This window comes from Wasmannia auropunctata, unplaced genomic scaffold, assembly GCF_000956235.1.
Source record: "Wasmannia auropunctata unplaced genomic scaffold, wasmannia.A_1.0 LD334579.1, whole genome shotgun sequence".
Classification (NCBI taxonomy): Eukaryota; Metazoa; Arthropoda; class Insecta; order Hymenoptera; family Formicidae; genus Wasmannia; species Wasmannia auropunctata.
This window is the reverse complement of record NW_012028311.1, coordinates 1,020,296-1,037,561: the sequence shown is the minus strand read 5'-3', so window position 1 is coordinate 1,037,561 and position 17,266 is coordinate 1,020,296. Positions and strand designations below refer to the sequence as shown.

At 41.0% G+C, this 17,266-nt stretch overlaps 1 protein-coding gene across 1 annotated transcript in view; it reads right to left on the bottom strand.

The window, feature by feature from the left end:
• The window catches only part of LOC105458242 (RING finger protein nhl-1), a 63,156-nt gene that overhangs the window by 13,714 nt on the left and 32,176 nt on the right, over window positions 1–17,266 (bottom strand). The window contains exons 5-10 of the mRNA XM_011703409.1: window positions 13,810–14,159; window positions 12,132–12,407; window positions 7,247–7,571; window positions 4,104–4,339; window positions 3,273–3,535; window positions 1,124–1,427 (exon numbers count right to left, since the gene is read on the bottom strand). Of these exons, the coding sequence (XP_011701711.1) occupies window positions 1,124–1,427; window positions 3,273–3,535; window positions 4,104–4,339; window positions 7,247–7,571; window positions 12,132–12,407; window positions 13,810–14,159 (1,754 nt within the window). The remainder of the gene's footprint in view (window positions 1–1,123; window positions 1,428–3,272; window positions 3,536–4,103; window positions 4,340–7,246; window positions 7,572–12,131; window positions 12,408–13,809; window positions 14,160–17,266) is intronic.

Here is a 17,266-nt window from a genome sequence, read left to right as displayed (position 1 = left end):
AATCGTCTACGTAGTTAGACTGGAACAACAGTCTTCCTATGTTTCCGGCACAACGAATTTGACCGAAAGCTCAAATGTCAAACGACATTTTAATCAAGCAATTAATTAAAACGTGAATAAAAATAAAAGTTAATTACTTTTTTCAGGTGAAAAGTTGACCGTTCAATCACACGCTTTTCGAGTGCAAACGCGTGCTCGCGGCCGAATTTACGCGCCCTAATGTATTACAATTCATCGCCAGACTGAGCGGCTAATCAGTTTCCACAGCGCTACGTGGAAAGTTTCTGATAGCAGTGGGCGCGATGGGGAACGGGCCACGTGATTCTTTTACAAAAGCCGGAGGGAGCCGTCGGGTCGGGCCGGGGGGAGAGCACTTACGGTTTTCGCCTGATCTCTCCCTGTTTTCCCAGCCGTCACTCGTTTCCTTGGGCCACAGTTCTGGGCAAGAGGATTGCGACTGTCAAGGGGACGGGGGAGGGAGAGGGTGGGGTAAGCTCACTTCGAAATTCAGCGCGAGCGTATTCGTATGCTTGCGAATGCGACGCGAGAGAACGTCGGGATGCGTGTACGCGATGCTGCCGCTTTCGTAACGAGCGCAAATAAACATGGTAACACACGAACGAAAGCTCCGCGATAGAGTTTCTGCGAGTAGCGAAACGTGCAAACTGACAACATCGAATTTTGGATCAAGAACTGAGAGGAGAGAGACAGAGAGAAAATCTCCTTTACCTTCTCTTATCTTTTTAATACCTCAACTGTTCATGCTTTTTATTTATCGCGCGCACAGGTTTTATTTATATAATATTTAATAATACCTATAAATCAGTGAAGATTCGAAAAGGCATTAATCGTCAACTGCTACGAGTAAATTTCTATAACGTGACTGTTACCACATGAGATCAATTATAATTTAAATAAAAAATGTTGTCTCTTACATACGTTAAAACTCAATGCAATTTATTTTTTATTTGCAAATGATAGATAAAATAGTCACGCTAAGTTTCAGATATTTTTAAGATATTTTTCTTACCAAAGTTAACATTTTTGTCATCATATTAGTTGAGAATTAAGCCCCTCTCGCTTATCGTACAAAGTCATTCTTAGAAGTGATAGAGAAACTTGCCTGGTGGAAGGCGAATCTTCCTTGCTTCCTCTTCTAGCTTCGGCGCTGCGGGCGAGAAGAGGTCCGATGTCGGTGCGGGCCATGGCGGATTCGCTTCTCTGACGATCCTGAGAAGTGGCGGAAGCCGTGGTTGGGGTAGTCTTGGCCGGACGACCGTCCGTTTCCGACTCTTCCTCGGTGTCTGACTCCGTCTCCTCGGAAGAGCTGCTTGTCTCTTCGTCTTCATCCTCCTCCTCTTCCTTCTTCTTCGCCGCTGGTTCCTCCCGTGGCGTCTGAACCGGCGGCGGTGGAGCCGCACGGTTACCTGGAAACCCGGAAATTCGCGTCAGCGATTTCCATTTTTAATCTCGATGGAATTGTAGAATTTAATTTTAATATTGTACGCATAAATTTCCTACACTTCGTAATTAACGATGGATGATAAAAAGTAACATTCACGCTCCTTCAGTAAACATATTTTATAGATTTCTTTTCATTTCGTATGATCGAGGTTATTGTGCATTTCACAGGAAAATCAGACTTGGCTTTAATATATAAGAAAATATCGTAATGTCGAGCTAAGCGGTAAAGTCACAGATAAAAATAAGGGATACGGCGAGCGACAAGCAGCGAAGACCTGTCACGGCGCATGGAAATGTGCGTTTATGGAATCTCAGGTGCAGGACGAGGAGTGTTTTTTCCCTTTCGTATCGTCTACATGTTCACGGTTGACGGAAACGCGACGAGAAAGCGGACCGATCGTATCGACCGACCGCGGCGGTCGGGAACAAGAGGTAGTAACGCGAATATCGCCACGTCCGCCCGCCGTGTCTCGCCTACGGCGAAATACGTTGCCTCCGACTTAACGCGTGGCGGAGAGTTTAAGCGGAGATATGACAGTCGGGGGATACAGCGTCGGAAAAGCGGAGCGACAGCGTTAACTAAGAGCGCTGAATGGATAACGCAATTATCGCGCCGCGCCGCCACTCCGCGCCGCTGCTCCGCGCCGCGCCATGCTTGGTCGGTGCCAATTTCGGCTTTCGAATCTTGGAATATCGCGCCAAGCTCGCGGTTACATTTTCGAATTGCAATGTTGCAAGCACGATTGTACGCGTTATTCCGCACAGCAGTGCTTTACGCACACCGTTCGCATTCGGAATTAGGACGATTGTGATCACAGACCATAGCGCGGACATTCGTGATCGAACACGGAACGTCTTCTACATCAAACCCGCTGTTTGCCTGTTAATTCCGCCCGTTCGTTAAAAAAAAAAAAAAATCGATTTTCGATCTATTTATCAAAATGTATCTAAGAATTTCAAGCGAATTTATTTATTCAAATATTTAATTAATCTTCTGGATTGCCGCGCGGTATATTGGCGCATTTTAAAGCATACCATTTTAGTTAAATTTGTATACTGAAAATGTGTTTCAAGTTTGTTATGGCGTTTCTGAGGAGCGGCGAAGTTTTACGCGCGAATTAAGTCTCGCGAAATAGAGGCGGAAGGTTAAACGCAAATTTGTCCGTACATCCAATTTTCGCGAGGTTCTCTCGACGGAGTGCTGAGAAATACAATAGAGAGATGCGCTAGGCGGGATTAGCGTATACGAAGCGAGCGGAGACGTGCTTTCGATTCTGCTCGTATAAACAATGGGTAATAGGCGCACAACGAAATTGGGACGTGTCGCGGATAGAACGGTTTCTAGCTACGAACGTAGATAAAAGGGTCAACCCTTCGATTACTACTCGCCGCATTGTTCCCTTTCCCGCTGTAACATGTATAGATAAATTCTATACGTAACTCTGTTGGGTATGTCGCCTGTGCGGTACGTGCGCCTATTAAATTTCAATTGTTTTCTCTTTTTGGTATTTAGAGAAAGTCCTTCCAGCGGAAAGTGTTTCCAAATGGTGAAAGAATCGGTCATAACAATGTTATTGTTGCATTATGTTAATAGTAAGAAATTACCAATTTTCGAGTTTACAATGAGATTTGTCAAAATATCGTCTCGAAAAGAAATCTTTATTTCCATCAAATAAAAACTTGAAATACTTCTTTCTCTATCAAAGAAGTGATTCTTTTTAATAGCATTATCGCACCATCATTTATCAGTCTTACACTTAAACTCCGAGGCTCTTAAGAATTGCATTAGCAATTGCACGGTTAATTACCTGCGCCTAAAAAACGGCTCTGAAACGGCGCTCTGGGAGCCGGCGGGACGGTGTTCGATGACTCTCTGCCGGTCGTAGTGGAGATTGTGGTCGTCGTGCTGGTCGGAGGCGCCCTCGACAGGTACTTCTGCTTCATCTCCTCGGTCGTGAACGGCGCGCCCGTACTGCGTATTCCGGATCCCGCCGAGCTCTCGGAGCCGGTGCTCGAGTCCGACGAGGCACTCCTGGCCGCGGGGGGAGCGTGAGTTTCCGCCGAAGTTCTCCTGTGCCGAGCAACAACATTACAAACAAGCACGTTAATAACGGCAGCGTAGAACTCGAACAAGTTACTTGTTTGCGCCGTAACAACGTCGCGCCCGCGAACTCCGCGCTTAAGTCCGATATAACGCGAGTACTGCTCTGGCTGACTGCGAATCCCGCGGTTACCGCCGGCGTGATTAATATCTACGCGAGCAAACACATCTTCGGGTCTTTCATTCCTTCGGGGGACCGTGTTGATTTACCGTCTCAATAAACAATTTTCGCCACGCGGAATCGAGTGAATTTGTGGTTTTAATGAGCTCTCCACCATGCTCTCCGCGACTGTCTTCATTTTTTAAACGCGATCTCGGTACGACGTCCAAGACAATGTTAATTTCTGATTGGAGAGTCATCCTGCACCACTTATATAATTGATTAACCATTATACGTGCGATCATATATTTTACGGGATCTATTAACTTTTCGTACAACTTTCTACCGCCTAAGTGCATAAAATGAATAATTGTCTCGTATCAACTTTGCCGCTAGAATTTTTATAATAAAGTTTGAAACAGAATTTCGTTCGTTTACCTCGCGATGGCCGATGATCTCCTGACCGGCTGCTCCTCGGGTTCCCGTTCCGGAAGCTCCCTCGGTGACGGCAGATGAACGGGGGCCGGCGCCGAAGTCGGCTGCCTCTCCTCCACCGTCTCCGCGTGGACGGCGGCGGTCGCCGCGGCATTTTTGTTCTGCTTCTTGATCCTCGAGATCTCGTCGTCCTCGCTGGTCTGTCTCGCCACCGCGGTCGATACCTTTCTCACTTGTACCTGCGCGTCAAAAAATCACTTATGGCGAGAATATACTGCGGCGTATACCGCCACGTACCGCCACGGTGTAATCGCAGATCGAACCTCGCTCAATTCCCTTCGTGATTTGCAATCCGGATATCGTTCCCCTCGCCGGGGACGGGAGAGTTTACGATCCGGGAGAGGGGGAGCGGGGATGTCCGTTCGCGCCAGCCGCTCGATGCGCCGCGCGATTTATTGGGGCCGCGAAATCCGCACGTGCATTTAAATGCAACGTTATGGCACGTACGCGACAGGTGGCGAATACGTGAATCGGCGCGGCAATTACACGATGCGCCCTGCGAGTCTCGCCCCCCCCCCTCGCCCCTCGCTCCACCCCCTCCCTCGCGAGTGCATAGCGACGGTAATAAGCAGGTGTGCGTGATACGGGATTAAGTGGGTGGTGTGTAATGATGAAAACGTAATAATAAAAGTGTAAAATTGCAGCTATATTGTTATCTTACATTTCGCAGTATTTCATACAAAATACAACGCTCGATGATGTGAGTCAATTCAAAATTACTCGATATATTACTCTTTCTCTCTATCATCTACTGTCAATATTCTATCTATGTACACACGTATCACACGTATTGTCAGTTATCGCTCTATTGCTCTGTAATGCGCGAAATCATAGAAAATTAACGCTGTATATTATAATTTCACATAATGATTGGCACTTTGTTGACCGCATTCGCAGGAATGACACTCATTCGTCGTCACGTGTAGTATTTCATATAAATCATCGTGGACCGAGGTAACGATCCTCGTTACATGTATGAGTATTCAATATTTGTGTTTGTACGTTCATTGAGCGTTTTTGACATCAGCCGCTATCATCCGAACAATGGGATGCGCGACATCGAACAAATTTCGTTCGTTGCACTGGCCGTCAGCATGGAGAGTTTCGTGCCCATCCGTTTATTTCTCCTGCCATAATAAGGGATTCCTTGCGCAAAAGTGCGGAGGTATCACTGTCAAAAATAAATACGATGTCGTCAAATTCACAAACGCCCACTCAAGTCGTGTTCTTAATTAATTAATTATTTAATTATGCGATCACTCATTGTTAGCTCATATATCAAAGATTTACAAATCAGAGATCCGTGGTTTCTTTTTTCAATATAATGACATTATTTGTACTTTTTTTTCGAAATTTCTTATATAAATTAGGAATTTATATTATTATTTAATATTACTGTATAATATTCTATTCTTATAAATTAAATTAAGAAGGAAAGTGCAGAAAAATATCGCGTTACATTCTTTGTCTTATGAAGACATTAATGTGATTTATTGATTTAGATTTTTGCGTTTGCGCATTACTGATATCTGTGTGTTTGCATCAAATTACAGCGACCGTAATATTTTTTTTGCTGTGTGTTTTCTAAAAGTGCATGCAAGGCTAATTAAATAACGTTTATTGAACACACTCGTGACCGTAAATTGACTGTATCGTCGACGTTTAGCCGTTTAAATATTGATGCGACGGACGCGGTGATATACGGTGTATCGATAAGCAGGGAACGGGCGATTAAATTCACTGATACGCATCTCTGTAGAGAATGCACATTTTTCGGCGTAAAAAAAAAAGTTTACGCCGACCAACGGATTTGCATATAGATGCCGGACGATTGCTCGATTGTCCGATTCAATCAACTGAGCTCCGTGCTGCATCAACATTTAAAATATGAACGTCGAGGGAGGAAAACAAATGGGTCAATGGTGTAACCATGTGTTACATCGATAAAAAAAAAACACGGATGTCCGTCGAGGATTATTTGATCGATTGGTACGGATCTATTGATGCGAATTTTTATGAAATTGTTGTCGTCACGAAACGCGTAAAGCAATGTGTCAGTGTAGCTTATCAACAACCGCGTTCATATATTCTTCGGCGTTATCTACATCGTTATAATTTTTGCAGAGACTTTTCGGCTCGAGTACACATTATCGAAATAATGGGGCTGCGCTAGGGACAGTCACGTTTTTAATGCGAAACCTATCATAACAGCGGATGTTTATGGAAGTTGTAGCGTAGAGGAAAGCAGATCGATATCCCAATATAAGAACTGAGCGACCTAAGATGGCTTATGTACGAAGGGTTGAGAGAGGCCCTATATCTAATATCTATGTATATAGAATTTATATATAGCATCAAAATATATTTCGTATGCATATAACAAAAATGTATCTGGATTACGCTGTCACCTTGAATTTTTGCAACGAAAGCTGTATATATTTATGACATATAATTTTTTATACCAGGAACGTGCGCGTTATATGTTATATTTTATTTCGAGACTTTTTGTCGAGCTGCATTGCTAAACAAAGACGTACTATAATTTTAAATATTTACATTAATAATAATATTGACGTATCGATTTTCATTTGACAAGTAATTTTTTATTTGACAGACAATTATTTATCACAGAAGTAGAAAAATATATAGAATGTATACTTACCAAATACATATGCAGCAATTATATTATTCTTGTTAACAAACCACCGTATTAATAAATGCAATTCGTACAAAAAAACGATATTATTACTTCAATCGAAATTAGGCAGCCGATTAACTTTCTTTTTCACAATCAATCACTTGCAATCCTATCTTAATATTAAATTTATATTCTGATCGTTCTCAATTATAGCAGCTAGGGTGTATCTTGTAAGGGTAACGTATTATATAAACTATCTCCTATACATAGTTTCAAGTTAACGAACTAAGTTCAGAGCTAAAACAGATCGGGTTTTCTGCAAAATTTCATCTGCAACAGATCTACGATCAATTTTCAGATCACGGAGGCGCAATTAAGTCCGAATTTTCGACCTTGACCCACTTTAGCTCTGGGGACCTTAACGTCAGAAGCGTACTGTTGTTCTAACCTGTGGCTTAGGCGGTTGTGGTTGCGGCATGGGTTGACTCGCCGGCTCCTCCTTCTTCCGCTTGCCGGCCCGCTCGCACTCCTGCAGCTTCTTCATCACCCGCGGCGAGTCCGTGAGACGAAATATACCGGACAGCGGACCGCGCGCGGCGTCCTCCGTGTCCAAAACGCGCTCCCGTAGACTGGACGACTCCTGAGGCGCCGACGTGAATCTCACCGTCGATCTGGTGTCACCGTCGGAATCGTCGCCGTCCCGATGCCGCATAAATCGACTCCTATACCTGGACACCTTGTTCCTGGGCACCTCGTACTCCGGCGCGTCGTACCTGGCACACACATACACACACACGCGTACTGCAACGACGTCGATTAATTGGGACCGTTGCCGAGAAAATGATTCTGGCTCTGGAGAAATCACCGACAGTAATTTCTCCTTAGACCATTTGACAATCCACTTTCGCAAATTGGAAGCGGATCGATAAATTATATGAAGTGAATGATTCTAGTTGTTTTCTATCGCGCGAGAAACAAATAGGTATTTCTTGTCAAGATTTCAAATTAAAAATTTTTATGATTTGTAATAGGATTTTACGGCAATGATGAAACAAAGAATCGAAGCGTATCTGGAATGAAATATGTCACTATATTAATCTTTAGTAGATATTGCACCGTTAATATGCTAGCGAATATGCTTTCGAATGTGAATATTTTTGATAAATGACATTAATATTGTCATCTTATTTAACATCAGATGTAGATTATATGAGAAAAGACTCTAAGATGTTGACTGCTGTATATTGGATATTATTGGACACAGTAGATCAAGTCAGTCAAAGGTCAGACACGAGTATCAACTTAGATCGTGTGAATATAAAAAAAAAAACGAATGTCTCTCTCTTCTCCCTGAAGACGGATAACAACTTATCATTCTCGCAGGCAGATCTCGCAAGAACACGTGTCTCTGATATATGTCACTTGAAATTATGACAAAGGAGAGGGGGGGGGGAAAGGCCCAATGACAAGCTCTGCCTAAGCTGAAGACGCGACCTGCTTTATAGTCAGATTATCTCACTTCGATTCGAGAGGACGTTCCGGAGGATTGCCGATGACAGGACGAAATGATATTAGGGGATCTCTCCATCTTCTACTCCCATATCATCTTCACGGATATTCCCCCAAAAGCTCGCTGATAGGCCCTACCGAATTTTCACCCTTATCTTTTAACCCTTTAAACGTCAAAGAACGCTGTCAGTAACAGCGCCATACGTAATATCCCAACAGCGATAGAATATACATCTAAAAATTATTTAACTAAAGAATTGTAAGTTGAAAATTGAATTTTAATTGAATTTGATTGATTAGAATTGAATTTAATTGAGTTTAACTTATTAAAATTAATTCTAAGGGATTATGGTATTAAAAGTATTTAAAGATTTAACAAAAAGATTAACATGTTTGAATTTTGCGTTTAACAAAAAAAAAACCTTTAATTTATTACATTGATTTATTACGCGTTGTTATACTAATAATTACAATTATAAAAATTAGAAAATCCTGTATATGCTGTATTTTCTCTCTGTTTTGTTGTCAGTAAATCATGAAAAAAACGAACGATGCTCTTTAGGAATCGATTTACGAGAACTGGGTGGCAGTTGATTAGCTGTACGCCTAGCGAAAAATCAATAGGTAGACCTCCGAAACAGGAGTGTATACACACTCTATACAATAACGGTCTTCGTCGAAAACCGCTAAAAAAATCAGGATGCATCAGTTTTTTTAATCAAAGTCAGCCTGAAACGTCAGCAATTCGTTGGAGGAAATGCAATATCGCGTTCCACGAAATCCTCTGTGAAAAGTAATCTTGTTCACGGATTGCAATAAAATCCGTCTGAAGCGGATAGCCAAAGATAAATAATTAGATGCGAGCTTTGAGAGTTGACCGCTTTTAGATCCGAGGGATGCAGTTATTAAAAAAGTTGACGTTTTGCATTTTTAAGGGAAAATTGTAAGAATCCCTCAGCAAACAACGGCTGTTTCTTAAAGTATTAATTTTGTCAACAGTTCGGTATATCGTACCGACAAAATTTACACAATAAAGCATTTTTTTAACAACAATATCTTCAAATTTAGATAATTTAAAACGTTAAAATATTCCATTTTTAATTGATAAATTGTCAAATTAATATTTATATCGAATTATTAAATAAGAAACAAATTATCACGATCTTAATAAAAGTAAATTTTAATACGTGACTCTAAATCTCATTAATTGTATAATTCTTTATTTGCTACAATTATAAAAATACGTACAGATGAAACATGTATATGCATACGTATGCCGTTGCATATAAAATCTCTTCCTGACTTTTTAATCCGTCTATCTGCATTTGCACTATACATTTGGCAATATCGTCGGCCATTATCGATTTTAGGCACTTAACCATTTAGCTATATTTCCGTGATACGATATCAGGCGTTGTCACGCTCCAAAACCCTGGCAAAGAACACACGCCAGAAAATGCGACGGCAATAACGGCCGTTTGTATATTTCAGCCTTTCACGCGACGCAAAAAAAAAAGAGAAACCATTGGAACGCCGCGCGCTTTTCGGAACGTATTGTGAAAAAAGCACGAATAATGGAATTTTCACTCGAATATCACAAGGCAAGTGTCAAAAATAAACACCGCGGCGCGCGCGCACGTTTTCGCGGACAGTCAAAATGCATCGCACGAGATTCATTTACAATTCGGGCGATATCTGGCCCGAGCGCGCGCGACCGACAAATTGATGAGACCTTCACAGCAAATAATGGTATTTTCTCTAATAATCGCACAAAACGATCACGATTGCCGTAATTATATAACAAACAAAATACAGACGGCACGGGGCGGTCGCGATTCTCGCATGTGAAGTGGGTCTTTGCAGCATACGCGAGAGCGTTAATTACTAAAAAGTACGTGCTCGCGCGTACCTAAAGCATTTAATTTACATTTTGACGAGGCCGCTTAATAAAATGGCTCGGCCGAGAGGCTCTAACGACCGACATTGCATGAAACAGGCAGCAATTAAACCCGACGCGTCTATTCCAAGTTAAAGGTACCTTTGAATCCGGAATAGAAGGAAAGAGAAGAAAAAAAAAGAGAAAGAGCGAAAGAGAGACGCGAGGAAAATGAGAAGATGCCGAAATCATGCGTATTTATAACTCACGCCGGAATAAACATGTGAGGTATATTTCAGAAAGTGCACTTTCACTCGACAATGCACCAAAGTACTATAAAGTCTTTTGCGGCAAACTTTTGACGCTGTAATATGTAAACTTGGTATATTGGAAAAACTTAGTATATTGAAACGCGAGAGAGTTTTGTGGTCATTTCAATGCGCGCCTTTATTTAAGATGTAAATATTAATGAAGGTATTTGGGAACTTTTTTATATCGATTAAAATTATTATTTTCTGCCAAAATATATGTTCTCATCAAACGAATTGAAACGTATAATAATTAAAACGTAATATTTTTCCCTATATCGCAACCGTGTGTCGTTAAAATTAATAGTCGCAATGGACACTTGTATTATTTAATATGTCGCGCGTGAAAATTGTAATTTTGAGAATAATTCACGTTACGAAGGGTGCAATAAAGATTTGCTAGCGAAATTATAAATCCGAGCGAAGTCAACCTGAAAATTCGAAATTTTAAGGGCCGTTCGAAAAAAGCACGGGTTAAAGTATATATATATATATATATATATATATATATATATATCTCGCTCGATCAATCCGATTAGTTTAATTCGCAACCGTAAATACATCCCTCCCGGACTTGCGAGAAACACTTGCCAGGCACGTACCAATCATCGTTGCGCGCCGATCTGATGGCATTCCTGCGTCGTTTCTGCCGTTGCGCGAACGGAATATTAATACGTTCCATTATCTGGCGCCTCGCAGCAGCAAAAAGCCACCGGTACCCGTATTATCGGTCCGATCTGTTACACTTTCGCAGAGCAATAAACAATAAAACGTCGCGCGCGTGCCTGCGCGAGCGCTTTTACCCCACACACGGTTCGATTTCCCGAAGAAATATATCGGTCGCAATCGTATACGAGAGTCGTAAACTGTTCATCTCACGGTCATCTCGGGCGGACGTATTAGCGCGGCCACGTTCCCGTCTCGTAAATAAGACTGCGAATTTTCGCGACGGCTGATTTATCGTTTCGAAAACAGACTGAATCTAGGCGCCATAAATTAAGGAATAGCGCTCGGACCTCCGGGTCGTCCGACGATCGGGACGTCCAAGGACACCTCTCGTCTCCCGCTGACCGTCTTGCAGTTTTTAATCCGGCTCCGAGACAAATTGATCTCACTGATAAATAGCGGAAGAAATGGTCTCCCCGATCTGGACATTTATTTTTATAATCTACTTAGACTGGTCTAAAATCGAAGCTTACGTAGGTAGCTTTTCTGAAAAAAGCCTTCCATTTGCCGAACGGTTTCTCTTCCCCTGCCTCTAACCGTTATTCCGTATTCCCCAAACTCCACGAAGCACATACATGTATGATATTACTTTCGGAAAAATTTATATCGTTTTATAAGCCGATGTTACTGCTGCAATATCAAGAAACGTATAGTATCGTTTTACGGCAAGGGTACAAATACAATAAAAAAAAATAAATAAATAAAGTGTCCTTTAAGAAATCAATAATGGAAAGAAATAAAACACGAGAGAACGATCCGTATTTGCCGCAAACAAACGGCCCGCGATGTTTAGAATTGCGGTGAATGAAAGCGATTGATTTTATTAGCACCGCTAATACTGACAATGAGAGAAATAATGCTCGGGGATACTTGGGGCGCTCGGCAAGAGAGACGTAAGAAGTGGCGATAGTTACTCGTATTCGGGAACGTATCGATTCCTGGCCAGTCGTTCCTCCTCTTGCTGCCTGTACTGCGATGCGAGACGGTGATCGCTCTTACTCCTCATAAGACCGGGCGAGCCCACCGGCGGGGCTAAACTGCTGGAGCTCCCCAGCAATCCGCCGCTTCCGCTTTCCGGTTTAATGTTCAATTCGCCGTAGCCCGCCACGTGAAGGACAAGCTGATTCGGATCGTGCGCCATCACGAAGCGGACTCGTCGGTTGTAATCCCCCGCCTCGTATTCGAAGTTCCTGCGGAGAGAACAATCGTCCATCTTCATTCGCCGAGAGATATATGACAGACCGCTAACGGTTCAACGAATTAAGTTTTGCAAAATCGATAACGCAATCATATCGCGGATTCTACCGCGTGAAGTCGAAAGAAATTACGATAGAAATTATCAATCTTTTTATCACTTCGTAATATATTATTTTTATGAGTAAAAATATTTTTTATACCAATTAGCGTATTTATTGTCAACTTTGCGTACTTTCAGTTTTATATATTGTTTGATATGAATATAAAAATAATTTGAAAAAGTGGAATTGCATCGCTAATGGTATTTTCTGCACGATCTGCCGAAGTGCATCTACTTGACTGAAATTAAAATCTGGACACGGCGCGCGACGGTTCCATTTAAATAATGCATCGGAAAGAATTGTACAATTTTACATCTCGATTCAGCATACGCGAAGTTCTACGGGAATGCGTGCTTCTAAAATTTATTGCAACGTTAATTCAGCGATGTTAATTACTGACGAAGCGCATTATCTTATCGAGATATTGCGATCGCGCAATTTTACGTATAGTCATTTCTACAAATGAAATATGCGCCCCTTCAACATTTTATCGTATGCTTAACACGATTATTGTACTTGAGTTAATGAGCGTATAATTTTGTTACGCGGCGCGATTTGCGTCTGTGATTTACGGCAGATTTTGCGCGCGTTACATATTTCATAATGGTGTGCGTGGTAATGTTGAACGTTAATTACATTAGCTAACGCCGGATTTCCGCTGTACTCGCAATGCTATTATCACAAATCTCCGCTGGAATTCATATGGCTGCTGCCAATATCGGCATATTCATCTCGACAGCGTTCAATAAATTACAATCGATATTTTTTTTATTCCGAAGCACCGGCTATTATCCTACTGTTTTATGTTTATTTATTATGTCGCGGTACGCCTGAGAGGTCGTGTCAATTTCATAACGATTGTATTTTGCAGAGAGATAGGAAAATAATACATTTTATCATGAAAAATAAATATTTTTTCGCTCAATAGTAAACACTGTAAATACAATTTTTTCCCCCTTTTATTTAAACTTGGTTGCAATAAACAATCCTGTTAGAAAGAAAACAACTGTGATAATTTTGAAACGAAACGTGAGCGCCATTAAATCAAAATAGATATAGAATCGAGGTGAAGCGTCACTATACGGGATCCGAAATTGAAATAAAATAGCTCGCGGGGGAGACGGAGCCGCTCATTTAACGATATTTTTTCCGATCTACGTCGTGAAAAAAGGGCGGAGGGGAGGGGAAAGATCGCAGAATAGATAGCCGATAATGAATTGTACGAGGCTACGGGCGTGTGGGGTTTAACGAGCGGGCGTCGAAAAGAAAAGGGAGATTACATTGGGCGACAAACCTGATAAATTCCACCGTACGCAGGAAGAGCTCCTTTGTGTCCAGGAGCTCGGCGTCGTCCCACGGCACGTTTTCGTTTATGTGCGCCTCCGCCAGATCGCAGTTGCTCTGGATATTCGCGATTTCCAATTCGAGATTCTCTTTGAGCTGAATCAGGCCTCTGAGCTCGGTGCCGAGGTATCGATCGACCTCATTACGCAGATGTTCCGTGCGGTCTTTCAAAGCCTTGCTCAGCCTCCGATAAATCTCGTCCACCTCCTCGGCGACCGAGGCGCAGTTTGTCTGCAGGCCCAGCGTGTTTTTCTCCACCAGGGCCAGCGCGTCCTGCAGCCTGTGCAGCCCCCTGCGCACCTGCGAACGGCACAAGCGGAACGTACATACGGGTTTGACAAGCCGGAAATGCAATTTCGCGTTAAGCCTAAGCCACGTCATCGCGATTGCGATATCGATTATGCAAATGGCAAGTGGGCGTGGATAAATACGTCCAATTATCACTATTATTAATGTAAATGCGTTATTTACACGAATGCAGCCGTTTAGAAACATTTATTGGCCGTAATGCAAGACACGGCAATGCGTGACTAAGAGGAATAATAACGCGAGTATTAATGCGTTACACGATATCAGTTATATGTTTTGAATTTGACCCATTTTTATTCCTAATATTTTTGAAATCATATATGGAAGTTTGCTTTCAATAAACGTTCTATTTTTACTCCTAATATTTTTGGAATCATATCGTGGTGGCTTGCTTTCGATAAACTAAAATTTCAGATGCTTTTCGGGGGCAGACAAACGTATCGACGATTATATTTAGGCTTCATTATAGTTATGCTATAACTACATGACCTAGATACGTATGTGGAGACCTGAAAGAACGCGAAGCGCGAACCTAGTTGAAATAATAAGCAGTCCGGACTCGTTAAATATCTTAGCGCAAGGCTCTAAAAGGGATTCGTAGTTTTACGTTACACGCTTTACGGCCAAAAGAGCATTACATTTTCACAGGCACGTATAAACCAAATGTAATTATCCACGTATCACCTGTATTGACATGGGTCAGCGCCCAAATGAATAAAGTTTTCGTCCCTAAATACAGAGAAATTTCCATCAAAATTATAATCTAAATATCTAAAAGGAGATTATAATTTATATAATAAGATAACATTTCATGCAGTAAATATTCATAGAAAATGTCTTCAAGATACGTAAACAATATTAAATAATTTACGATTGCCGTTGTAAATAGAGGAAAAGCGGGATGTAGTTTCTTTTATCTGCCGCAAATTATTTGTCTAACAATAAGAGTTTTATAGAGTTTGCAATTTATCTACCTACACCCTATAAATCATTGGATATATCGTATGATGGATGTAGCAATAGTGATATTGAAAAGTGATATTGTTAAAAGATGGAGAAGTTATTATATTCTAGATAATGTACCTTAGATTTGAAATAGGTTTGAGAAGCATACTCAGTGAATTGGTGAAGAGTTTATCGAAGAAGAGAAAAGAAACGGAGCGCTGTGCATGAGAAGCTTTAATACGGCGAAAATGTATGCGTGGCTTGGACAGAGATCTGAATTGGAAAATGCAGCCCGGCGGAATATTGGTTACAATTTTGCACAATACAGATATTGGCATGTAGACGGGAAGTAACGTAAATAAAAGAAACCGCGTAGCTTGAATATGGAGCAGGATATCTGCAATGATCTATTGTGCAGTAATGCGTGGAACAAATTTGAAGTGAATTATTACAACGTGATAGAATATGCGAGAAGAAACAATTTTTGTAAAAGCATGATACACAAGAAAAAAAAATGAAAACATCTGAAATTATATTTCTATCACAAGAGAGATTTAATGCCTTTCAAAAATTATAATTTCGATTTCAGTAAATAAATTAATGATTACGCTATAAGTATTAAATATTAATGCAATGTATCTCCAATACAATGACAAAAAATTATTTAATTTCTTTAAAAATTATTTGTTTTTTTTTCAGCTGTGCAAGAAAATTGAATTGTCTTCTTTTATTTCTCAGTATTCTTTCCGAGAATCGATTCATTAGCTTTTCGGTATGTAATAATCAAGAGAACAGTTATTACAATTATGACACGCCACGACCGAGAAATTTGAAATACGTGCGTAATTTCACTCAATTGGTATGGAAAGACTCGAAATTCATGGGTATCGGTATTGTCACCCATTCGAATTGGACGGTTTATTTGCAACTACGTGTGCAACTGCGATCCGACCGCAAATATCTATAGCAAATTGGTGACGTAATGCAATTGTATCTAATTTATCACTAATAGAGGTAAGAATTAATGGAAACTTTCCCATCGATGTATTTTAGTAAAAACGTAAATGTTGCATCAAATTGCATGAGCAATGAATGACAAACCTAAACGTAAAAAAATTGTCGATAACTATTGAGGAAGGTGAAGCGAAGCAAGAGATTGCAAGAGTTGTCGTGTGATCTGAATATTTTTGTAATATACTTTTATAAGGAAATATATATATATGCATATATATATATATGTATATATATATATATATATATATATATATATACAAATTGTATATCGTTAGGTACATTTCTTTCCGTACGACGACGGGAACGAAATCGTGCCCGGTTTACAGAATAAATCCGGAAAATCGTGGGAGAGCCGTCCTATTATTCTGCCGGGAGTTAGAGAAAAGTGCAAGGGACGTGAATGCATTCGCGGGGAGTATCTCGGTGCATTAGCATCATAATTTCTTATGCCGTGGCGAGGTCGAGTTGCATCGTGATTTTACCACGTGCTCCGTCGCATTTATTTCACCGTTCGACGGGAGGACGGGAGACCCCCGGCTTTTACGCGCTCGCGTCTCGCCGAGGGATGCTATTTTCGAGCGAAATTTCATGGCCTGTCGTGCGGCGCTACTGAAATTGTATAAATCGGTTAAATCGCGAACGATTAAGATAAACAAATCAAATTTTTTTTTGACAGTATATTGTGCACGCGCCGGATGAGCACGTGTACGAAGGTATTTGTTGTTTCCCGCGCAATGCGATAATCAACGAAATTTTCCGGAGTGCAGGATAGAAATTGTATTAATGGCTTAAATTACACACGATAGACGATAGACACGTTATATATACCTCTTTCGCGTGTGCGTTTTATATAAAATAAAATGCCGAAAAATATGATTCTTTCGACGTGTTGAGCGTAAACGCAATTTTACGAAGTGTGATACCGTAAATGGAACATTGCGCGAGTCTTTTTCAAATTGATTAAATCGGGTGCTATTAAAATAAATAAAAACGAGCTTTTTAAAGGGGGATTATTTTACACGCTGTTTCGCGAAATAAATGGTTCAGCGCGTTTTTATTCCTCTCTTCGCTGCCTTTGGAAATAATTATTCTTTATCGCTTTTTATGTGCGCGGAGCATGGCGCGCACATAATTTTCGC